Here is a 24,203-nt window from a genome sequence, read left to right as displayed (position 1 = left end):
AAAAAAAAAAAAAAAAAAAAAAAAAGAAAGAAAGAAAGAAAAAGAAAAGAAAAGAAAAGAAAATCTTTGAGTTTTGTTGTTTTGTTTGTTTTATGAAAGGGCTGACTTTCCCCACCAGGGCTGTGGGGATGGAGAAGACGATGGCAGAGAGGTACGAGCTAAAGGGCAGAGCCTGGGTGAGGTCAGACTCCTAGGTTATAGACATGACTCTGTCTTTACTGAATCACTGAGTGATTTTGCAAATCCTGCCCCTCTGGGCCTCAGTTTCCCCATCTGAAAGGCATGAGCCTAGATCCATTTGCATCTCACAACCCCAGTGACTGCCACGGTGGCTCAGTGTTCACCCCCTCGTATGTCTGCTCAAGGGAGGCTAAAATCCTGGCCTGCTCCCTTCTTCTCCCCCAGAGCTGGGTCCGTGAAGTGGGAGGAGCAGGTGCTGCTAGAAAGGGTCATAAAGAGGCCAGGCTTCTCAGCTCCTGAGCCAACTGCCTCACCCCTGCTCGCTGTCCCTGTGACTCTCTGTGCCTTCCAAAGGGCCTCATGAAACCCAAGTGCCAATGGGAGAGAGTGGTTGAGCAAGGCTGCTGCCTCTTTTGTACAAGATGCATTAACAAGCCCAGGACAAGGGATGGGGAAGGGTCCTGCCTGGGCCTCCTTGGATTCAGGAGCCCTTGGCTTCTGCCTCTCCTAACCATGACCCACAGTCTTCCTGGATTCATTCCCAATACCGGGTGCATGACTTCACTCCTATGGGACAGTTGCCTCAGGTGTAAAATCAGATACACAAACTTGTCTTCCCAGACAGTCAGAAATAATTAAAAATTAGATGTTGGATGCAAAAGTCCTTCACAATGCACACAGTAGGGCTCCATAAATACTCCTTCTTTTCACACTCACAGCCACTCTCGGTCCCATATGGGTCAGTAGGCAGGGGGCAGAGGAGACTCCTTCCTCTTGGGTCTGGAGAGTCCCTGGTCTGCCCTTTGTGGCCAGGCTCAAAGGGGAGAGCAGTTTGATAGGACCTGAGCAGGGGGAGAAGTGGATTGGAACCTAGCCAGGCCTTTACCCAAGTCCATGCTTTGACTTAAACCCCTCCAACCTTTTTTCAAGCCCCAGAGGTGGGAGAGAGCAGACCCTTATTCACATCTCTCCCCAAAGGTCTCCCCCACCATGTCAACTGATAGGAAGCCAAACAGATGTATGATTAATGTCTGAACTGGCACACTTGCAAGGGTGAAAATGGCACAATTTGTAATGTATATACTGGTTCACTAACGTATATCAATCAGTAGCAACAAACCAATGTGTGCCATCACTCCAGCTCATCATTTCCCATCCTAGCCACAGGCTCACTGGACCCTCAGGACATTCTGAGGCAGCCATGCATGGGCTGGCTCATGGCCCATTTTACAGATGTGAAATTAGAACTTTCCAGAAGCCACACTGCTGCTGGACAGGAAACCAGTTATTGATGATCTAAGTCCCAGATCACTGTGGCACTTGCTGTCCCTTCTGCTCACCCAAACCTCTCCATTTTGCTTTCATCTTAAGGAAAGGAGGAGAGTTGAAGACCATTACTAGTCCAAAGGTCCATGAAGCCTGACTCTGTCCCTGGTGTCACTCATTAGCTCCGTGACTTTGAGTAACTTAACTTCCCTGTCCCTCAGCTTCCTCATCTGTAGAACAGGAGTAACAACACCTACCTCTCCAGGCTGAGAAAATAGCACACTTAGTTCAGGACTTAGCACATTTTAGGTGCTCGATAAAAATTGATAGATTGAATAATTGGACTAACGGTGGCGTGGGCAACCCACAGTCAGTGAATAAATGCTAACTGAGCACCTACTAAGTTAGGCCCTTTGTGCTAGATGTTTTCTATGCTCCATCTTCCTGAATTGCTCACACTCCTATGAGGGAGGTGAGATTCTTATCCCCTAAGGTCGCACAGCAAAGAAGATGCAGGGGGGTGGGCTGTTACTGGCTGGCCTCCCTCCTGGCCCAACTGTGGAAAGGGAGTCCCAGAGAGGGCAGGTCGCTTGCCCAAGGTCACGCAGGAAGCTGAGGGTTTCCGTCGCTAACTCCCCTCCCCACTTGCTCAGGGCCCTCCAATCCGCAGCTCTGCGTGCGGGGGCGCGCGCATCCCCCCGCCGTCCGTCCGTCAGTTGTCTGTCTGGGTGTTACGCGGGCGCAGCCGTGCACCTTTCCCCAGCCTCAGGCGCTGCGCAGGGACAGACAAGGCGTTCACAGCGTCCTGACCGCGCTCCACGCCCGCAGCCGCCAGACGGCATCGCTTGCGTCCGTGCCCGCCCCAGCCGGTGAGCGGGAGCCGCGGGGGCAAAGGCGCAGCGGACCATCTCTCGTGCCCTCGATCTCTGCGCTCCGGAGCAGCTGAGCCCCGGCCACCCGCCTTCGAAGATGAAGAAGCTCCAGGGAGCTCACCTCCGCAAGGTAGGGCACGAGGGCGGGGGCGCCGGGGGGAACCTGGAGGAGGGTTGGAGAGACCCGCCCCCATCGAGGCCCCTGGGGAAGGTCTGAGGGCGCACCCAGACCAGCTTCGGGCTCTGGGGAAGGCCCAGCTCAGCTGGATTACGGGGAGGGTCGGGGTCACGGTCTGCGCCCCCACCTCAGCCCCTGCCATCCGGGGTTCGGGATGTAGTATGAAGGGAGCCCTGGTTCACTGGGCCAGGGCTATAAACAGGTGTCTGCAGTCCTGGGAGGCGCGGGGTAGGGGCGGCCGGGGCCAGGCACCCACCTCTCCCTAGTCCCCAATTCCACCCTGCTGCTCCCCGCCAGGCGCTGATTGCTGGATGTGGGGCGTATTGGGATACCTGAGCGTTGAGCTGGACTCATCTGGGAGGTGGGGAGTGGGAGGCGGTCGTCCATACTGAAGCCGGCTCCCTGAGCCTGCAGAAGGACTCTCTTCTTTCCTGCCTGCTCCCTCCCCGCCCCTTTACTTCCCTGCTGAGACCCCAGGCTGCCCCTCAGCAGGTCTGAAAGGAGACAAAGACAGGGAGGGAGCTACAGGAGGCTCGAGGATATGGGCAATGAAGATGGAAGCTGGTATCGGAGATTGGCCCTTGGCCCAGACCTCAGGCTCTCCCCACCTTGCTTGGTGGGATTGGACCTCTCAGTCAAGCTGTCAGCATATGGGGAGGGGGAATATTGGGGGAAGTTTTCTGGCTTGTACCAGTCCTAAATAAGGAGTCAGATCACCTGAGTACTAATTCTGCAGGTGCCACTTGCCTGGTGACTTTGGGCAAGTTCATTCTCTAACCTGAACCTCCTCTGGCTCAGCCCCAGCCTGGAGGCACCAAAGCAGGACCCACTGGGTGTGTGAGGTGTGGGGAAGAATGTGAAGGGACTGGTAGACGTGAGAAGACTGTTCTCAGGGGCTGGTGTTACCAACCTCCCTACACACGCACACACTCTCACACACTCACTCACACACACTCATTCATTCAAGTTCTCTGCTCTCGGGCAGCTGGGCTTGGAACCACTGTGGTATGTCTTTTTTTTTTTTTTTGAGAAGGAATCTCGTTTTGTTGCCCAGGCTGGAATGCAGTGGCGCCATCTCAGCTCACTGCAAGCTCTGCCTCCCAGGTTCACGCCATTCTCCTGCCTCAGCCTCCCGAGTAGTTGGGACTACAGGCACCCGCCACCATGCCTGGTTAATTTTTGTATTTTTAGTAGGGACGGGATTTCACCATGTTAGCCAGGATGGTCTCGATCTCCTGACCTTGTGATCCGCCCGCCTCGGTCTCCCAAAGTGCTGGGATTACAGGCATGAGCCACTGTGCCCAGCCGGTGTGTCTTTTTTATTCACTGTCATAAGTGACTTCTTGGGACCATTTGTGAGTCTCTAGGGTCCTGTTTCCATTCTTTTCCACTCTCCTTCTCTTCCCTCTCTGCCTTCTCTCCCCACAAAAGGCCCTGTTCCTCTCTGCTATAGGGCTGCACATTATGTAAACAGCCATGTTTTGTGAAGCGCTTGCTGGGTGCTGGGCTGGAGGGTTAGCAAGCTTTATCTCATTTAATCCTTTGACACTTTTGGGGGCTATGTCTTAGTAGCCTCACTTTATAAATAAGGCAACTGAGGCACAGAGGGGTGAGACTTACTGCTTACCTGCTGACAGGCTAAGCAACCTAGAGCCAACAGGGGAGGGGGTTGGTTCTAGGTTGCTACCTCCTCTCAGGGTGCTTTCCCTTTTCTCAAGCAAAATTGGGCGGGAATGAGAAAATGCCAGGTTTCCGCAAAGGAGCAGAATTGCTCAGAGATGAGCACTGGACTTAGAGTCAGGGCATCTAGGTCCAAGTCTTGCTGTGCCTTTAACTTGCTGTTTGACCTTGGGCTCATCCCTTCTTCCTGAAATTCGGTCTCCTAATCTGCACAATGATTAAGTTGGACTCCAGATTCCTATTGTCTCTCTCTGTCCTGAAGAGCCTTGGCTTGGGCAGTCTTGAGTCTCCCAGCTCCTGCTGTGGGTCCCTAAAGGCGAGCATGCAGGTCTGACAAACTCAGCTGTGTGTGCCTGCATGCCCCTGGGGTAGGGAGTGGGAGATTCAGGAGTGGGAGCCTTATACCCAGGAAGAAGTATGAAGCAACTCATTCAGCTTCCAGCCCTGCCCCAGCTATTTGATTGCTTTCTTCTGTCTCCCACCCAGCCCCATCCTCACTGTGCCAGCCTCCTGGGATTCACCCCGTGGTGGGGTTGGGGACTCCAGTTGGGCTCCTGATTGGCTTAGCTTTGGAGGACCCCATGTCCTGCCCCTGGAGCAGAAGCAGGCTTCCCTCTGATTGGGGGAGGAGGGGAACGAGCTGGCAGCATCCTGCTCCTGGAACTCTTGTCACCATGGAAACAGAGAACCAGGACCGCTCCGTGAGCATGGAAAGGGCAGCTTCTCTGGAGGGATCAGAGGAGCCTCATTACTGGGACCTCCTGCGAACTGGCCTGAATGGTGCTGGGCTGGACAGGGGCGTGTCTCAGGGTGACAGGCCTGCTCACCACCGAACTCCAGGAACAGTGTCAACTGGCTGCCACTCCATTCCTCCCAGAGCTCACCTGGGAGTGAGAGGTTCCTGAAGGCTGATGCTCACCCAGCCGGAGAGGCAGCCTTAGGGAAAGGGGCATTGGAGGGGAGGGGCGGGTTTCACATAAGTCTGGGATCTGCTACTCCTGTCACCTCAGCATGTCCACGATCACAGCTAAAGAACTGCCAGGCAGGTGTTTGTTTCATCCCTTGCAGCCTAGTTACTTTAAAAACAGCTCTTCATGCTCTGTCATTGTCATCGTCACCCATAATAATGCCTGGCTCTTCCTGTCACCACGGCCCCTGTGGCTAATAGCCAGTTTCTGGCAAAATCAACACTGTGGTCACCATCACTGAGGGTCTCCGAAGGGAGAATGCCCCATGGGCCTCCCACCCACTTTGAAGCATGAAAGGGGACCTTAGAAACAGCTGGCCTCCGCTCCCCTCTGGGCATGCATCTCCCCTCCAGGGACAGCAAGATTATGACTTTCTGAGACAGATCACAGCTTAAGTACCTTCTTCCTGCTCATGAGCCAAAATTCACAAAATTCACCCAGACCTCAGGCTCTCCCTACCTTGCCTGGTGGGGTTGGACCCCCCCAGCCAAGCTGTCAGCATGTGGGGAGGGGAAGTATTGGGGAAAGTTTTCTGGCTTATGACTGAAAAGTACCAGTCCTAAACAAGGAGTAAGATCTCCTTTGTTCTCAGTAGGCCCCATTTGAGCCACGGAGCATAAGTGGACTCCCTCCCTCAGGGGAACCCTAGGTCCCTCCAAGTCCTCTCCTTTCTATGCTGAGGGCTCCCAACTCCTTCCTGTTGTCCTCCTATCACCTCTTTTAGGCAGAGCAAGACTCTGTCTCAAAAAAAAAAAAAAAAAGGACCATTCCTTAATTTGACCTCTGTCTTAACCAAGCTAAGGTCAGGGTAGCTTTGTTAGTGCCTAACCTACCCTGCTGGCCCAGTAAGTTTTGGTCGCCGAAAATCCTGAGGCTCTCCTGTATATGACCAGGTTAGTCCAGCTGAGAGCATTTGATTATCTGGACTGATAGTGTCTTTTCATTTAGCCCCGTTCAATTCCAGAGTCTTGTCTTGAGGTTGCATTTCTGGCCTGGCCTCAGTCTTCTCTCTGACCTCTTTGGTCTTTCTCATTGGCAGCCTATCACCCCAGACCTGCTGATGACCCCCAGTGACCAGGGCGATGTTGACCTGGATGTGGACTTTGCTGCAGACAGGGGCAACTGGACAGGAAAGCTGGACTTCCTGCTGTCCTGCATTGGCTACTGTGTAGGCCTGGGGAATGTCTGGCGTTTCCCCTATCGAGCCTACACCAACGGAGGAGGTATGGGCCTCAGGTCCTGTTAGAGGGTGTCTGGGGTGATGGGCCAAGGCCCTGGGGTAGAGTGAGCTTTTCGGTGGCCTCAGCCACTATCTCCTAGGTGACCTTGGGCAGAATTCATTGAAAGTGGTTTATAGTTACTTGGGGCTGGGAGGAGGGAGTTCACCCTGTTTTGTCCTTCTCATCACCCAAGCCCTTCCTTCCTTCCTCTCATCCCCAGGAAGGATACCCACATGGTTCCCTCTCTAAGGCTGGCCACGCCCTGCACGGTGGGCAGAGGCAGCTGCCTCTGCTTCGTGATAAAGAGCCGTATCTGCCTGCCGATGATCACTGCTCTTTCAGTGTTCTCCCCACCCCCTCCTTTCCCCACCTCCTCCTGAGCTGTGCTCCATCAATCATTCCCTCTCTTGCATCTCCAATCTTTCCTCCTCTCTTGGTTCCTTCCATTCAGGCTGCAAACACAAAGTCTCCCATCTTAAACAAATTTCCTTTCGTCCCTGCTTCTCCATCAAGTGACTGTTCCAAGTCTCATTAGCAAAAGCTAGGGCTGAGTTTGGTGTCTGTCAGGCCCTGGGTTTGGTGCTTTCTGTGCCCATCTCATTTAACCCTGGTGATGACCCTATTGGGTAGGCACCATGGATACGATGAGGTAGCTGAAACTTGAAGAGACCAGCGTCCTTGCCCAAGGTCACAGGGTGGCAGACCCAACATTCCAATCCAGAACTATCTCCTCCCTGGCCAGTGTGCTCTCACCAGTACTCTGTATCTCCTCCTGTCTCTAGCAAACTCTTGAAGGAAGCATATATTGAGAAAGTGAGAGAAATCCAAATAAAGCCAGAGATGAAGCAAAGAAAGGATAAATTTACATGACTAGGATGTGTGGGACTGGAGCTGGCCTCTGAAGCTCCAGGACCTTGAAGATACCCATGGTGTCTCTCCGCAAGCACTCTCCCCATGTCCCTACTCTTCCTCTCTGTGTGCTGGCCTCATTTTGTCCTGAGACAGGCTTCCTCCCCGCAGTTGGTGGGGGGCAGGCCTCAGGGGGAGGTGGCCACAGACAACTCTGCAATGACTTCATCCTCAAATAGGTTTAGCAACCCAAGAGCTTTGCAGAACTGCTCTGTCTGAATGAATCTATACAGAATGGCAGGGAAGGTCTCTGATAAGCCTGGCTTTGGACAGGTGCTCACTGAGGAAGGTGGAGAGGGTGATGAACTCCTTCCTCTCAGTCCCAGGTTATGATAAACCACTTTCAAATAATTCTGCCCAAGGTCGCCTAGGAGGGGGTTGGTTGATGTGACTGGCAGCCCTTCCAGAGCCATATGGTGGTGGGCAGTTCTCTAAAGAAGTGACTGCCAATATGAGAATCAAAGGGGAAGGGCTGTGGGCCCACGGAACCACAGGTGGCAGTCACAAGTATCTGAGGCGACGTGGTGGGGAGGGGCAGGCAGATAGAGTGGAGCCAGATTCTGAAGGGTGCTGGTTTCTGTACTGAGGAGTCTGCACTTTCTTCAGTAGGAAATTCACACGTTCTCTCCCTCATTCATTCATTCACTCCCTCAGCAGGCGTTTCTCAGCGTCTGCGCTGAGCCCAGCACTGTTCTGGGCACTGGGGCTCCAGAGGTGAGTAAATCCCTGCTGGCCACTCTGGCCCTCAGCAGTCTGGTGTAGAAGAGAAGAAACCTACAGTGTTCCATCAGGTCTGAGGGGACATCTGCAGGCCAGGGGAGGGGCGGGGCTAGAGCTGGGCTTTTGGGGGAGCTGCCCCCAAGGCCCTTGCTGACCACCCCGCTCCCGGCAGGCGCCTTCCTCGTGCCCTACTTCCTCATGCTGGCCATCTGTGGCATCCCCCTCTTCTTCCTGGAGCTCTCCCTGGGCCAGTTCTCCAGCCTAGGGCCGCTGGCTGTCTGGAAAATCAGCCCCCTCTTCAAAGGTGAGGCCCCAGTGGTCCCCAGGGAGGAAAGGGCTCAGGGCCTGGGGGAGGCAGGGAGGTTGCCCCCAGAACCCCCACAAGCTCCAGGCAGAGATGGAAGTGAAGCCCAGAAAGCCACCAGCTCCCCGGAGGCCACCCCACCCAGCTGGCAGAGGGCTTGGCCTGGGCAGCCCAGCAGCCTCTCCCCACACCAGGCGCCGGCGCAGCCATGCTGCTCATCGTGGGCCTGGTGGCCATCTACTACAACATGATCATCGCCTACGTGCTCTTCTACCTCTTCGCCTCCCTCACCAGCGACCTACCCTGGGAGCACTGTGGCAATTGGTGGAACACAGAACTCTGCCTGGAGCACAGAGGCTCCAAGGACGGCAACGGGGCCCTGCCCCTCAACCTCACCTGCACCGTCAGCCCCAGCGAGGAGTACTGGAGGTCAGGCAGCTGCTGGCCCCGCAGCATCTGAGGGGACCTTGCACCACTGAGGGTGGCCAGAGGGCATTCCCAAGGGGCTCAGCATGAACCACCAAGATGAGCTCAGGTGCTGGTGGCAGGTGGACTCTGGCTTCTAATCCCAGCTCTTCACCTGACCAGTTGTGTGCCCTTGAACAATTTATTTGGCTTCTGTTGCTTTATCTGTAGCATGAGGGCAATAATACTAGGTATGTCAGAAAGGTTGTAGTGAAGATTAAAGGAGAGAAAGCATATATTAATAAATTGTGCAGTCCAATCTGGTGGATAGTAAGTGCTCAATAAATACCAGCTGAGAATGATGATGATGATGATACTAGTAATAGTAACATTATGGAGTCTCAGTTTCCTCCTCTGTAACAGGGGTTGGTAACAGTACCTGCTTCATAAGATGTTATCCAGTTAGTCGTTTAACCCACTCATTCATTCTTTTAATAAATATTTATTGAGCAACTGCTATATCATAGGTAAAGCACTTAGCATAAGGCCAGGACTGTACATAGTAAGGACCATCTCAGACTTCTCTAATAGAGATAGGACTATGATAGAGTAAGGGATCGTCATCAGAATTAAACAACATAATGCAGGTGAAACCATTATCACAGTGCCAGGCACATGGTAGGTCCTGGGAATGGTGGGTGTTAGAAGGATGTTGCACTCATCAGCCTATCCCAATGCCCCATTTTATGGTCAATAAAACAAAGCCTTGTCACTGCATTCTGCCTTTAAAAAAAAGAGAGAGAAAGAAAGAAAGAGAGAGAGAGAAGAAAGAAAGAAAGAGAGAGAGAGAGAGAAGGGAAGGAAGGAAGGAAGGAAGGAAGGAAGGAAGGAAGGAAGGAAGGAAGGAAGGAAAGAAAGAAAGAAAAGAAAGAAAGAAAGAAAGAAAGAAAGAAAGAAAGAAAGAAAGAAAGAAAGAAAGAAAGAAAGAAAGGCCTGGAGGCTTGCTCAGTATTGCTCAGTAGTTAGTGATAGAGATAATACTGACACTAAGGACTCCTGAGTCCTGATCCTGCTCTGGATCATTCTAAAATAGCCTGGTCCCTAGGTGGTACTGTTGGCTGGCCAGAGAACACAGACCCTATAACCCCACCCGCTCACCTACAAAGGACTGCTGTTAGGAGATTTTTCCCAGATAGGCTCCATGTCTTGAAATGTTTTGGTATTTAACCTGCATGCAGTACATAGTTCACTCATTTGTCCACTTCAAGTCCATCTGAAGTGTCCACACCTGCTGAAGAGTTTATCTGACCAGTGGGAAAGAATCGGCCTGAGTTTGCAGCTTAAAGCCAAAGGATTTGATGCAGTCACTGGCAGCTGCCAGGGTGGTCTCCATGGCCATGCCACAGCCCACTGCATCAGTCTGGATGCAGGCAGGAGGCAGATGGATTGTCAGAGGGTTTCACTGAAGGGAGTTTAGTGAAGAGACTTTTCAGAGGGTCATGGAAGCCACAGTGAAGAGTGAAGCATCAGTGACTAGCAACCAGGAGAGCTGTCACCACCCCTGAACCTAGGAGGCAATGGGAGGGAACCAGGGGAGAATCAGAGCCTTGGAAGAGGGGCTGCCTAAAAAACACAGTCATGGCCAGGCCCTGGATGGTGTGTGTGTGTGTGTGTGTGTGTGTGTGTGTGTGTGTGTGGTGTACACATGTATATGCAAATACCCAGACCCCTCATTCCTCCCCCAACTCCAGTCTCCCGCTGTTGCCTCCCATTAGCCAAACGCACATGGAAGCTGAAGAGGAAGGGTGGTCTCACACTCCTATCCTCAAGCAATCTTGCTTCCTCAGCCTCCCAAAGCTGAGGAAGGGGTAAGGTCTGGTGAGGCCAGCCTCCTGGGTCAGAGTTGGTTGGAGAAGGATGGAGAGGGACCAAGAGGGTGTCAAGTGGAGACCAGCAGTAGAGCCTTGTAAGCTGGACATGGGTTGACTCCATGTCTGTGGAGCCTGGCGGGGTGACCAGGGGACACTGAGACCTTTGTCTCCCACAGCCGCTACGTCCTCCACATCCAAGGCAGCCAGGGCATCGGCAGCCCTGGGGAGATCCGCTGGAACCTCTGCCTCTGCCTGCTGCTGGCCTGGGTCATCGTGTTCCTCTGTATTCTCAAGGGTGTGAAGTCTTCTGGCAAGGTGAAGTTCGGGAGGCCCCGGAGGCCTGAGGGGCTGGATGGGGTGAAGGTTTCCTGGAGAAGGCAGGGCGTGGACTGAGCATGAGAAGATTAAGAGACTTCAGCTGGGAAGAGGGGAAGGGAGAGAGCCTTGAGACTGGGGGATGAGGGCTGCTTGAAAAGAGATATGGAGGTGAGAACACATAGGGGCAAGGCTGCTTTACTAGACTGGAAGTCACCAAGGCAGGGTCTGCATTCAGCTGTATCCTGACCCAGTGCTTGGCACTTTGAATGAGCTCAGCAAGAGTTTGTTGAACACTTGGAGTGTGAGTACATGAGTTAGGGCTCTTTGAGATGCAGGTGACCAGAACCCAGTTACCACACTCAGTTGGAAAGTCCAGAGGGTGTGCTTCAGGCACAGCTGGGTCTAGGGGGTCAATCAGTGTTGTCAGTAAACTGGTTCTCTGGGTCTCTCAGTAGTGCTTCCTTTCAGGCTGGCTTCCGTCTGAGGTTTCATTGTTCATGAGGTCGCCCTAGCAGCTCTAGGCGTACATCTAAGCTTGGTAAAGGGTTGTTTTCGCCAGTTCGCAAATATTTTAGAATTGAGTCTCATTGGATGAGCAGGGATGTGCATCCATCCCTAAATTAATCCCTGTGGCCAGGAGGATGGAATGCTCTGCTTGGCTGGGCGTGGGTCATATATCCACCCCTGGAGCTGGGAATGGAGTCAACTCCATGGTGGGAAAGTCAGGTACTGTTACATGAAAAAGGCAAACTAGAGACTGGAAGACAAAGCCACGGATGTCTACTTTAGGTGATGAAGGGGTGGAAAGGATGATAAAGCCGTTTTGAAAAAACTCAGGGCAGGAGGTGGTGGCTCAAGCCTTTAATCCCAGCACTTTGGGAGGCCGAGGTGGGTGGATCACCTGAGGTCAGGAATTCAAGACCAGCCTGGCCAACACGGTGAAACCCTGTCTCTACTAAAAATACAAAAATTAGCCAGGCATGATGGCAGGTGCCTGTAATCCCAACTACTCAGGAGGCTGAGATGGGAGAATTGCTTGAACCCGGGAGATGGTGGTTGCAGTGAGCAGAGAGATCGCGCCACTGCACTCCAGACTGGGAGGCTAAGTGACACTCCGTCTCAAAAAAAAAAAAAAAGAAAAGAAAAGAAAAGAAAAGAAAAAACTCAGAAACCTTCAGGATGGTTTGCCCAATCATTGATAAATCAGAACTGTTTCCTCTGCATGGTGCAGCCGATAGCAGAAGTGAGAACAGAGACATTTAAGACAAAAAAGACAGGGTAGAAACCATATAGAAAGAGAGGAGAGGTTATGGTCAAAGCCAAGGCAGTGAGGACGTTGAGACTTGATGGTGTTTGCTGAAGGGGTGACTGGAGGTTTGGGAAAAGAAGGAGAGAGGGAGGAGTGAGTTTGGGAATGTTGAATGTCTGAGGATGATGCAGAGTGGGTTTGCCAGGGCAGGGAGTGGACACAGGGAGGAGGAGGCTTTTGTAAGCAACAATGACTGTCTGGAGCAGGGGCTGCTGTGGACATGGTCTCATGGCCTTGGGAAAGCAAGGTGGTGGTGCTTTGCCGATGCTGGGTGTGTGAAGGGAGGAGGGAAGCCTCATGGATGAAGGCTGGCTCCTAGCTTGGGCTACCAAAAGGCTGGGAGGCAAGTGACACAGATGAGTTTATAAGGAGTGGCACTGAGGGAAGGTCCCCAATGCCATCAGCTCCTCACTTACCATCTCTCAGGTGGTGTATTTCACGGCCACGTTCCCCTACCTCATCCTGCTCATGCTGCTGGTCCGCGGAGTCACCCTCCCAGGGGCCTGGAAGGGCATCCAGTTCTATCTCACCCCCCAGTTCCACCACCTGTTGTCTTCCAAGGTGAGCCCCTCAGGGTGGGGTGCAGAGGGAGGGGCCACGCCTAAGCTGGAGAGTGGAAAGAGGGCTCCCTGGGACACCCCAGTACCAGGCATTCTGCTCAGCCTTCCTTGTGTCTTTTTAATTTTTTTTTTAATTTTTAAATTGATAGGTAAAATTTTATGTATTTATCATATACAACGTGATATTTTGAAGCATATGTACGTGGGGGAACTGTTAAATCTAGCTAATTAGCATATGCATTATCTCACATAATTATCATTTTTGTGGTGAGAACACAACATCCACTCTCTTAGCATTCTCCAAGAATACAATATATTGTCACTAACTGCATATTATACTTCATTTATTATTCTTAACGATCCTGTAAACACTATCCTCCTTGTTTTACAGAGGAATGAACTGAGGCTCAAAGGGGTTTTTAATAAGCTTAAGGTGATACAGCTAGGGGATCGCAGAACAGGGATCCCAGCCCAGATCTGTGTGACTGTAAACCCCAAGGAGGGCATTAGTGACGATGGTAATAACAATGGTACTGACAGCTAACGTTAGTATTTATTGACTGGTGACTGTGCCTGACCTTGCGCTAGTGTTTTACATGCATGTGTGTAGTGATTTAATCCGCACTCCTCCCATGAACTAGGCACTATTCCTATCCCCTCATTACAGATGGGGATCCTGCGGTCCAGAGGGGTGACCTGGCTTGCTCAGGCTGCACAGCTAGACAGTGGTGAACCTGGGGTCCAAATCCAGATGCCAGGATTCCAGAAAGGAAGTAAAGGGGTTATGCAGGCTTATTGCCAATACAAATCTCCTGAATACTTTACATTAGGCTCTATGTCCTTCAGAACTGGACCAAGCTTAGAGACCATCTTCTAGATCCTGGGTGGGAAACTGAGGCCTGCAGAGGCGAAGGCACTTGCCCATGTCCCACTGTGTAAGTGTTGGGGCAGGTTTTGCTCCTGGTCCACGTCACTTGTGAGCCAGGCTGGTGACCACGCCATCCCTGGTGCTGTCACACCATCTTCATTCACTGCCTTCCTTCTCTGTCCTTGACCCTCCACACACCCTCCCTTTCCATCCTTCCTGGCACAGGTGTGGATTGAAGCTGCTCTTCAGATCTTCTATTCCCTGGGTGTGGGCTTCGGAGGGCTCCTCACCTTTGCCTCCTACAACACATTTCACCAGAACATCTATAGGTCAGTGTCCCACAACCTCCCAGACCCCAAACCCTGGGGTCCAAAGCAGGGAGGAGAGTGGCTGACCAGGGAGGGCCTCAGAGGCTGAAAGGAAGGCCCACTCACCCTGGCCCGCACCTGGACTTCTTCTGGTAGAGACACTTTCATCGTCACTCTGGGCAACGCCATCACCAGCATCCTGGCTGGCTTTGCCATCTTCTCCGTGCTGGGCTACATGTCTCAGGAGCTGGGCGTGCCTGTGGACCAAGTAGCCAAAGCAGGTGGGCAGGCTGCCTGGCCTCAGAGGGGTGAGCATGTGTGTTGGGTAGAGATGGGGCTGGGCTGGTGGACCAGCAAGATTATGGATGGGGGCCAGGCGTGGTGGCTCACGCCTGTGATCCCAGCACTTTGGGAGGCCAAGGTGGGTGGATCACTTGAGGTCAGGAGTTTGAGACCAGCCTGATCAACATGGTGCGTCCAGTCTCTACTAAAAATACAAAAATTAGCCGGGCATGGTGGCACATGCCTGTAATCCCAGTACTCAGGAGGCTGAGTCAGGAGAATCGCTTGAACCCTGGAGGTGGAGGTTGCAATGAGCCAAGATTGGATCACTGCACTCTAGCCTGGGCAACAGAGCAAGACCCTGCCTCAAGAAAAGGGGCCGGGCATGGCGGCTCACGCCTATAATCCCAGGACTTTGGGAGGCTGAGGTGGGCGAATCGTGAGGTCAGGAGATTGAGACCATCCTAGTTAATGCAGTGAAACCCCGTCTCTACTAAAATACAAAAAATATTAGCCAGACATGGTGGCGGGTGCCTGTAGTCCCAGCTCCTCTGGAGGCTGAGACAGGAGAATGGAGTGAACCCAGGTGGCGGAGCTTGCAGTGAGCAGAGATCGTGCCACTGCACTCCAGCCTGGGCAACAGAGTGAGACTCTGTCTCAAAAAAAAAAAAAAAAAAAAAAATTGTAGATGGGTATGTCACGTGTGTGCATGTGCACACATGTGCATGCAAAGGAACACGTCCTAGCTGGTTTCTGGTGGTCCATGTGCAAGGGGATGGGTGAGCAAAGGAGTGTGCATTAACCCATGTCTGGAGGTAAATGAGTTTCTGTGCAAGATTGTCATGTTCTGTGCTTTGGTTACACAAATAAGTCGTCTTGTGTGTGTAGGTGTCTATGTGCAAGTGAAAAGGGTGAGAATGATCACGTGAATCACTGTGTCTTTTGCCAGTGGATGCATGTAAATGTGTGTTAGTGGCATTGTTTGTACCGATAACTGTGTACATAAGTATATTTCAATGAGGTTTTATACTGGGGTCTTGTGTTTGTTTATCAACCTATGTTCATCGAGTACCTGCAATGTGCTTGCCTAGGTCCTGGGAGTTAAGGAAGTGTCAGAGGATGCATTTAAGTGGGCATCTCTGAGTTAGACGAAACAAGTGGCCCAAATGAGTGTAAGTGGCCATGCGTGTCTGCGTGTGCATATGGGAGCCCACTGCCTGCCCCAAGCTGCTGACTCCCTGTGCCTTTGGCCCAGGCCCTGGCCTGGCCTTTGTCGTCTACCCACAGGCCATGACCATGCTGCCTCTGTCGCCCTTCTGGTCCTTTCTCTTCTTCTTCATGCTTCTGACTCTCGGCCTGGACAGCCAGGTGAGCCTCATCTGTGGCAGCAGGCACCGTGTGTGTGTGTGTGTGTGTGTGTGTGTGTGTGTGTGTGTGTGTGGTGGGGATAGAACTCTGACCCCAGCCCCTCCTCTCTCCCAGTTTGCTTTTCTGGAGACCATTGTGACAGCTGTGACGGATGAGTTCCCATACTACCTGCGGCCCAAGAAGGTGGTGTTCTCAGGGCTCATCTGTGTGGCCATGTACCTGATGGGGCTGATCCTCACCACCGATGTGAGTGGTGCTGCAGGGAGGATGGCAGGTGGGCGGGACAAGGACAGACACCTGCAACGAGATCTCTGGCCCGGCTGAGCAGTTGCTGGGCCCCCTCCATCTTCCTCTTTGCAAGGAACCCAGTCCCTCTCTGTCCCTATCTCCCAAGGAGGCAATTTGGCCCTGTGATTCAGAGTCCTGGCTCTGGAGATTTAGTCTGCAAGATCTGGGTTCAAACCTTACTCTTGCACTTGCTGAGGGGGCTTCAGGATATGATTTCCCCTCCCTGAGCCTGTTTTTCAGGAGGGTTCTATAATAGACGACTGTCATGGAACTCAGATAAGACGAGGCCTGGAAGGGCTGGGCTGGCAGCCAGCTGTCGCCCTGTCATCTTGTGCTCCCCGTCAGCATGTCTGCTTCCTACTCACTTCTTGCCAGGAGAAGGGGCTGCAGCAGAGAGTGAGGCTTGGGGAGGGGACACCAGAACTGTGCTTGTGTTTTAGGGGGGCATGTACTGGCTGGTCCTTCTGGATGACTACAGCGCCAGCTTTGGGCTGATGGTGGTGGTGATCACCACATGCCTTGCCGTGACACGGGTGTATGGTGAGAAGAGCCGTGGGAGGCAGAGTCGAGCTCTCTGCAGTGGGAGAACGGGAGTCTACCCTAGGGCCCCCCAGTACCTGGGTCCCTGGTCCCAAGGGCCAGGGTTTCCAGTGGGGGCAGCTGGGGGAGGGGAGGGGCTGCTGGCACTTGTGGGGCCGGCGGGTGGGGCCATTCCTCCTCCCCTCCCCTATGCAGGCATTCAAAGGTTCTGCCGAGACATCCACATGATGCTGGGCTTCAAGCCGGGCCTCTACTTCAGGGCCTGCTGGCTGTTCCTGTCCCCAGCCACGCTCTTGGTAACTGGGGAGGGAGGGAGGGTTGCTGGCTGGGGCCCCAGAACTGAGAGCGGGAGTCCCCTCTGCACATTCAGTCTGGTAGGGCCACCCTGGTCCACAGTGGAGGGCTCTGGGGTGGGCACCAGAATCCTAGTCCATCCCCTCCCCTGATGTTCCTAGCTTTTGTAGCTGTGCTGGGCCTGGCCCTAGTTCAGTTGGTTAAATGGGTGGGTCTTTCCCAGGCCCAAGGACCTCAGGATTGGAGCCTTTAGGCTGTGATTTCTGTCTTGAGGTTGGAGCAGCTAAGGGATTGGGGTGCTTCAGAACTGGGCTGCTGCAGGCCTTGGTGTTGGGTCAGCTTCGAGCTGGGCTGGCTCAAGCCTTGCAAAGGCTCCAGAGATGGACCACTTCAGGTTCCGGTACAGCTTAGGATCCTGGGTAGCTCTGGGCTGGACTGTCTCAGGCCTTGGGCTGGCACTAGGCTGGGCTACCTCGGGCCTTAAGGCAGTTTAGACAAAAGCCCGCAGTAATGCTGGGAGTCCCCACTCTGCAGGCCCTGCTGGTGTATAGCATTGTCAAGTACCAGCCCTCAGAGTATGGCAGCTACCGCTTCCCACCCTGGGCTGAGCTGCTGGGCATTCTGATGGGCCTGCTGTCCTGCCTCATGATCCCAGCTGGCATGCTGGTGGCTGTGCTTCGAGAAGAGGGCTCATTCTGGGAGGTGAGTCTGCCCACCCTGTCCACTCTCAGCCTTCCTGACCTGTGGCCTGACCCTGGGTCCCCCTGCTAGAACAGAAGATATATGCACCCACCCCTTATCCAGCTTCTTTTAGCCTGAGGAGATCTGCCTAGGCTGAGGCAGATTCAGGGGCTGGAGTCCTGACCTGTGGCACTTTGTACCACATGAAGCCTTGGGGGAGGGAGTGGCACAATCTAAAGACCACTGTTAACCAGGGAGTGGCCCCAGGTCCCACCATGGGTTGGGGGTGGATCGGGTCTTGAACTCAGGTCACCAGCCCAGAGCTTGCTTCTGGAACTCAGGGTCAAATGGTGACAGTGAGGGACCTCAGAGGGCAGGCTGTCACCCTACTCCTATGCCCAGGAGTCCTGCTGTGTCCCACTGGTGGCCGGGGATAGAATGATGGTGTGAGCCCTGCCCATGCCTAGAGTTTTGGGGAGGGACTCAGACAAACATGGAGAGTACACTCTGTTTGCCACAGGGTCTGAGGCGTTGGAAGAGGGGAGTAGTGACCCTTTGTGGGCCAGCAGAAGTGGTGTGGTCTGAGCCTCACCGTACCCTCTGAACACTGAGGCCTGCACTTCTGCCACCGCTGGTGTGGAGTCCTCTGGTGGCAAGAGGCCATCATCATGAATGCAGCTTTAGTGAGCCCAATGGATGGCATCCAGAGAGAGCCTGGAGGCACCCACAACACACACATCCCACCAGAAGTGTGCTGGAGCCAGCTAGCACTGGTTCATGAGAGCTAATCCTTAAATATTCAGGAATGTGTGAGCTAGGTGTTAAACCATTGGTAGCTAGGAATTGGCAATGGTGGAGATATTTACACCACAGAAAATGGCTATAAAGCAGGCCTCCCCTGCACCCCACCCCACAGTCTGCTTACCAGCACACTGCTGCCTCTCCTCTACTTCCCCCATGTAGCTCCTGCCCCTCAGCTGCCCCCACCACAAGTCTCCACCTGCAGGGGTTGCTCAGGGGCCAGAAGTGGTTTATGCCTCCCCCATCCTGCTGCCAGACCACAGGGGGCAGCCTGGAGTCTAGCCTCTGCACTGCCTCCAATTGCTGGGTGACTTGGGGCAAACTCCTTCCCTTCTCTGAACCTCAGGAGCTCCACCTCTGCTCCTTGCTTGAGAGCCAGGGTACCTGCAAAGGGAAGTAAGAGAGGGGAATTGCTCAGGGTGGAGGCTCCGGCTCCCAGGAAGCTCATGGTCCCCAAGCCTTGCTAATGAGCCACTAGGAATGCTGGGCTCCCCAGCAGTCACCACCGCCCTGCTGCCCTGCTGCCCTGCCCCACAGCCAGGGGGAAGGGGCATGTTTTTGGGGGCCTGAGAGGAGTGGTGTGCACTGCGGAGGAGGCATTCCCCAGCTCAGGAGTGCCAGCTTCAGAGGCCAGGGCTTCCAGCACAGACCCTAGGATCGGAATCCTGCCCTGCCATTTGCCAGCCTTGTGGCCCTAAGCAAGTTCCCTGAACTGCACTTCCCTGAACCTCAGCTTCTCTGTCTTTATTTTTATTTTATTTTAATTTAATTTTTTTTTTTGAGACAGAGTCTTGCTCTGTCACCCAGGCTGGAGTGCAGTGCAGTGGAGACAATAAGCATAGTATCCAATAGGCAGGTTTTTTTTTTTGGTCTTTTTTTGTTTGTTTTTTCAGACAGTTTCGCTCTGTCACCCAGGCTGGAGTGAAGTGGCACCATCTTGGCTCACTGCAACCTCCATCTCCTGGGTTCAAGTGATTCTCCTGCCACAGCCTCTCAAGTAGCTGGGATAACAGGCACCTACCACCACGTCCAGTTAATTTATGTATTTTTAATAGAGACGGGGCCAGGCTGGTCTTAAACTCCTGGCCCCAAGTGATCCGGGCACTTCGGCCTCCCAAAGTGCTGGGATTAAGTGTCTCTGTCTTTAAAATGGAGAGGGTGATACCTACTTTTAGGCCTGCTACGAGAAGAAAAGAAGCTTATCAATATAGTCTCCATTGTGAAAGGCAGAAAAGCAAAGTATTTTAAAGGTTCAGGATGGGGTCAGGATGGGTTCAAATCCCAGCGTCACCACTTCCCACCTGTGTGACCTTGGCCAACTTAACCGATCTTTCTGAGCTTTAACACTCAGATAATATCAGTGCGGGCAGATGGTAAAAGTAGTAATACCACTCTCATCAGGACACTGTAAAGATTAAATTAGCCACTGCTTAGCACAGAGCTGGAGTGCAGTGGGTGCACAATTTTAGGCCAGGGGTTCCCACAGGGGGTGATTTTGCTGTTGGGGGACATTTGGCAAGGTCTGGAGACATTGTTGGCTGTCATGGAGGGGAGAGGGGTACAAGGAGGAATGCTCCTGTCATCTAGTGGGCATAGTTCAGGGATGCTGCTAAACAACCTTCCATGCACAGGACAGCCCCCATAACAGAGAATTCTCTAGACCAAAATGTCAGGAGTACTCAGGTTAAGAAACTTTGGTCTGAGCACCCCCCATTTTCAGCTGTAAACAAATCTAAGTCCTTGTTCTCAGGGAGCTTGTATTTTATTGTGGGGGACAGGCAATAAACAAATACGTAAAGGTAAGTTCTGCACTTAAAAGAAAAGGAATACAGGAATAAAGGGAGAATGGCACTTTGGCCAGGATCGTCAGAGAAGACCTCTCTGAGGAGATGACAGACCTGACTAACTGGACAGGGTGATCCATGTAGGTATCTAGGGTGAGAGCATTCCAGGCAGAAAGGCAACATGTGCAAAGGCCCTGAGGCAGGGGGCTGGCATGTTTGAGAATAGCATGGAGGCCAGTGCTGTGGCTGGAGCAGAGGGGGGTGGAGAGAGCTGATATCAGGGAGGTAGACAGGGGCCGGGAGCTGGAGGCGCTGGTGCGCACTTTGGATTTCATTTCCAGTGAGATGTGCAGTCATTGGCAGGCTTCTGAGCAGTGGGGTAGCGTGCTCTCAACACATCTTCCTAAGTGTCACTGTGCTGTGAGTACGAAGCTTTGGGAGACCCCGGGTAAAGGCATTACACACGGTTTCTCCCTTGGAACCTGCCCAGTGGGCTGCCCAAATGTTAATTGCTTCCTTTCTTTAAGGACACAGGGGCTCTCTCTTCTCCCTTGCAGGACAGGCAGAGGGCTTTGGGAATGTGGTTGAGGAAGAAGGAACTCTGGACTCTCCAGGCTTAGTCATCATCTTAGTCATGAAAACTGGGGCTCCATGAGGGAAAGGTCAGAGGCAGAAGGAGGCAGGTCGGGGCTGGAAGAAACCGGGAAAGCCAGCTGCAAGTCCACCTCAGTTCTCCCGCTCTTTTCCAAAAGCCCCCAGCTCCTTAAGACTCAGCATTTAGGGGAAGGCTGCTAGATCGTCATTCAGATGCTCTAAGGAGGGGCCTGCCACATAATTATAGCAACAGCTGCCACTTCCCAGGCCTTACCCTGTTCCCAGCACCCTGCTGAGTGCGTCATCTCAGTGCCTTCACAACAATCCTATGACAGGACTGGGATTCCCGAATTACAGACCAGGAAGCAGAGCACCCAGAGCCGGGCGGCATTGCCAGGAGCCATCCAACTTGCAAGTGGTAGAACAGGATTCTCACCGAAGCAGGTGGATCCCTCCCCTGGGGAAGTCATAGTGCCCCCACCTTCCCCGCCAGGGGGCTGTGGCCAGGACTCACCCAGTGATGTGGTCAGGTCTTTGCTGGGTGCCTGGCCACACTGAACACTCTACCAGTGCTGCCTGTTTCCTGTTTTCACTGCTCTCATTGCTTTGCTGCAGCGGCTCCAACAGGCCAGCCGGCCGGCCATGGACTGGGGACCATCCCTGGAGGAGAACCGGACGGGCATGTATGTGGCCACGCTGGCTGGGAGCCAATCACCAAAGCCACTGATGGTACACATGCGCAAGTACGGGGGCATCACCAGCTTCGAGAACACGGCCATTGAGGTGGACCGTGAGATTGCAGAGGAGGAGGAGTCGATGATGTGAGGCAGGAGGCAGGTGGGCCTCACAGTCCCTTCTTAGAAGCCTGCAAAGGTCAGCTGTGCTCTCTGGGATTCTGAGAGGCTATGGGGGGCTGCCATAAAGATGCCAGTCCCCCAGTGGGGGTCCCTCTTGCAGCCTCTGCCTCTCCTGAAACCTCTGACAACCCCTACGCACACAGGCATACTCAGACCCACTCAAAGCTGAGAATGATCCAACTCAGCCCTATTTTGCAGATGGACATATTGAGGCCAGGAGGGGAGGGACTTGCCCTAGGTCTCATGGCAGAGGGGACTTGACCTCAAACCTCCTGACCAGTCAGCTCCCTTTCCCATGGGGCAGCCGGCACCACCTTCTCATCTCTATTCAGGGCCTACACCCCTCCCTGTTTAGGGGGAGCCTGTCCCCATGCACCTCAGCACAACCAGAATCTGGAGCTGGGCAGGGAGGGTCAGGGCCACAGAGGCTCTTGAGGCTCCGAGGCCCTGGGGATCAAGGGTCAATTAGCTCCTTGGGAAGAAAGATCCCTGGGGGCTCCTGTGTGCAGGACTCCTGAAGGAGGTGGGAGCTGAGGGCCCTGGAGGATGGGGAAGTTTGCAGAGAGAGGAAGAAGAGGGCAAGGTCGGGAGGAGCTCTGGGCCAGAGGATGCTGAGCTGCCTGGGCAGAGACCAAGAGGGTTGGAGACATTGATTTTACCAGGTTACAGGAGGGTTCAAGACAGAAGGAAAACTAACAGAGGGGAGTCGGGGATGATGGGGTGGGCAGGGGATTTGCATGAAGAATATCATTCTGGGTCTGTGCAGGGTGGATTGGAGGGGACAGGGTGGAGTGGGGAGGTCTGTGCAAAGTGGGAAAGGGGTGCCAGTGGCCTGAGCCAGGGCGCTGGGGCTGCGGGTGGGGACAGGAGGCCCCAGCACTTCAGAGAAAGGCCACCCCTTCACCCACTGGACCCCAAGCCGCACAAGCTGGGGAGGTAGGAAGGGTCACTGTGAGGGCCCAGGGCCCCTCTCTTCCCATCTCTCTTGTCCTGGTGGCCTGCAGTGTCTCCTCCAGTTCAGGAGCTGCTAGGAAGCTGGCCTTGGTTGCTGGTGACAGGGCAACCATGAGACTAGGAGGTGGCCCACACACATGGCTGGCTGGTCCCGAGGTCACCCACTCTGCTCCAGGACATGGGCCCTGGGCCCAGTGTAGGGGTAGAGGCAGAGGGCAGAGGGTAGCCCTTGGTACTGTGGGTCCCTCAGAGAGGAGGGTGGGGTGCAGAAATGCCTCAGCATGGCTTATGCACACAGCATTCTCCCGTGGGGCAGGGCTCCCTCGTGCAACTGTGGCCAGCCTCTATGCCTGTCTCTCGCTGTGTCTCCCCATCTCCTTGTGTTCTGTTGGTTTATTGTTAATAAATATCAAATGAGGTCATGCTCCTTACCCTGTCTCCTTACTGCTGAGAGCCATGAGGTGGGCAGCACAGGGCTCCCCAGCTCCCACTGGACAGGGGAGGAAACAGGCTCTGCTCCCTCCTTCCCCCGGCTCTCCTGGCTTCTGCCCTGGGTCTGACATTTCCCTATGGCAGTGGGGGGTGGGAAGGGCTCAGAAAGGAAGACAACTCCAGGCCCTTAGAGACTGCTTAGTTCCCTGTTACACAGACAAACAAACCGAGGCCCACGGAGGGAAGGAAGCTTGCTCAAGGTGACCCAGCCAAGCCGGGCAGAGCCTGGGGTGGTGGGGGCCGGCAAAGCAGAGCCCATGAGCCTGCTGCCTTCTTCCCTCTCCCACTCCTCCTCAGCCCTGCCTGCAGGTGAAGGCTGGAGCTGAAGACCAGGGCTAGGAGGAGCCAAGAGTTTCCCAGTCCGGAAGAATCTCCGGGTTCCACCCACCACCTCCTGGCAGGGCCTTGTCATATAAAAGAGCCCCAGGGCCTTTCAAATGCGAGGCCCAGGTGTTTGCAAAGGCTTTGATTGGGGGTGGAAAGGAAGGGCGGCTGCATTTTTCAGATATTAATAAATTCCCCCTAACAAAGGGCCAGGCCCCCCTCCCACTCCTCTTTGTTTGGGGCTCTGGGTGAGGGGAAAGAGATGAATTTGCTAATTTGCAAAGCGTGTGAGAATGGCCTTCAGAATTCAGGTGCTTCTTCCCACGAGGCAGGCTCCAGCCCTGCGGGCAGCGCCCTGGTACTGAGCCTTCTCAGCGTGCCCTTTCTGGGCAAGAGGTGCTGTCTGCCCGGGCATGGGGCCATGGACTTTTGAATATTCCTCACCAGCCTCTCGGCTGCAGCCAGGTGTCCTGGGAGTCAGGAACGGAGCATCTTGGGAGTCTAGGCTTCCCTTCTCCTCAGATTCCAAGTGTGAGATTGGAGGGTTTTAGGAGTCCATGGGTCTCACCAGCTTCACTTCCTCCTGCCTCCCCAACCCCTGCCCCACTCCTGCCACTGGGCCTGTGGTCCCTGTCCTGCCCTCCCTGGCCCAGTCTTTCAGTTTCTCCTGCTTTTTCCGTTTCCTCTGCTCTCAGACAACTTTCCCTGCCGTGCCACCTTCTCCTCCCTCCGTCGCCAGCAACATCTCCCAACTGCCCTGGTCCTGATCCCTGTATTGACTTTAGGTCTTCCTGGGGCTCAGAACAGCCCCCAGCCTGGCCCTGATTACAGTGGGAGCTGACTGGGGAACAGGGAGCCCCAGCTGGGGGAACCCACAACAGCTTAGCGGGCAGCTCAGAGGAAACATCAGCCCTGTCTGGAGTAGGATCCCACTCTGCAACCCGCGAATGTCCTACCCGGCGGCAAACCCACATGCCTACAGGGCCAGCCAGGGACCTGGGTGAGCAA

At 53.9% G+C, this 24,203-nt stretch overlaps 1 protein-coding gene across 8 annotated transcripts; it reads left to right on the top strand.

Moving 5' to 3' along the window:
• The first annotated feature begins 1,946 nt into the window (after positions 1 to 1,946).
• On the top strand, positions 1,947 to 22,810 carry SLC6A7 (solute carrier family 6 member 7). 8 transcript variants are annotated; one of them, XM_017875784.1, is made up of 15 exons: positions 1,992 to 2,448; positions 6,184 to 6,367; positions 8,166 to 8,297; positions 8,492 to 8,726; positions 10,750 to 10,888; positions 12,627 to 12,761; positions 13,854 to 13,957; positions 14,093 to 14,217; positions 15,474 to 15,586; positions 15,701 to 15,832; positions 16,315 to 16,414; positions 16,610 to 16,710; positions 17,243 to 17,410; positions 20,904 to 21,012; positions 21,184 to 21,274. In XM_017875784.1, the coding sequence occupies exons 1-14, from the start codon at positions 2,416 to 2,418 to the stop codon at positions 20,988 to 20,990; spliced, it is 1,788 nt and encodes a 595-aa protein (XP_017731273.1). In that variant the 5' UTR covers positions 1,992 to 2,415; the 3' UTR covers positions 20,991 to 21,012; positions 21,184 to 21,274. The 8 variants fall into 8 exon arrangements, with proteins under 8 accessions (XP_017731271.1, XP_017731273.1, XP_017731272.1 ...); XM_017875782.1 differs by lacking the exon at positions 20,904 to 21,012 and having other exon boundaries at positions 1,947 to 2,448; positions 21,184 to 22,810; XM_017875783.1 differs by having other exon boundaries at positions 20,904 to 21,274.
• Positions 22,811 to 24,203: the final 1,393 nt, after the last annotated feature.

This window comes from Rhinopithecus bieti, unplaced genomic scaffold, assembly GCF_001698545.2.
Source record: "Rhinopithecus bieti isolate Rb0 unplaced genomic scaffold, ASM169854v2 scaffold_7673, whole genome shotgun sequence".
Lineage (NCBI taxonomy): Eukaryota > Metazoa > Chordata > Mammalia > Primates > Cercopithecidae > Rhinopithecus > Rhinopithecus bieti.
Note: the sequence above shows the minus strand (reverse complement) of the source record. Positions and strands in the feature narration are given on the sequence as shown.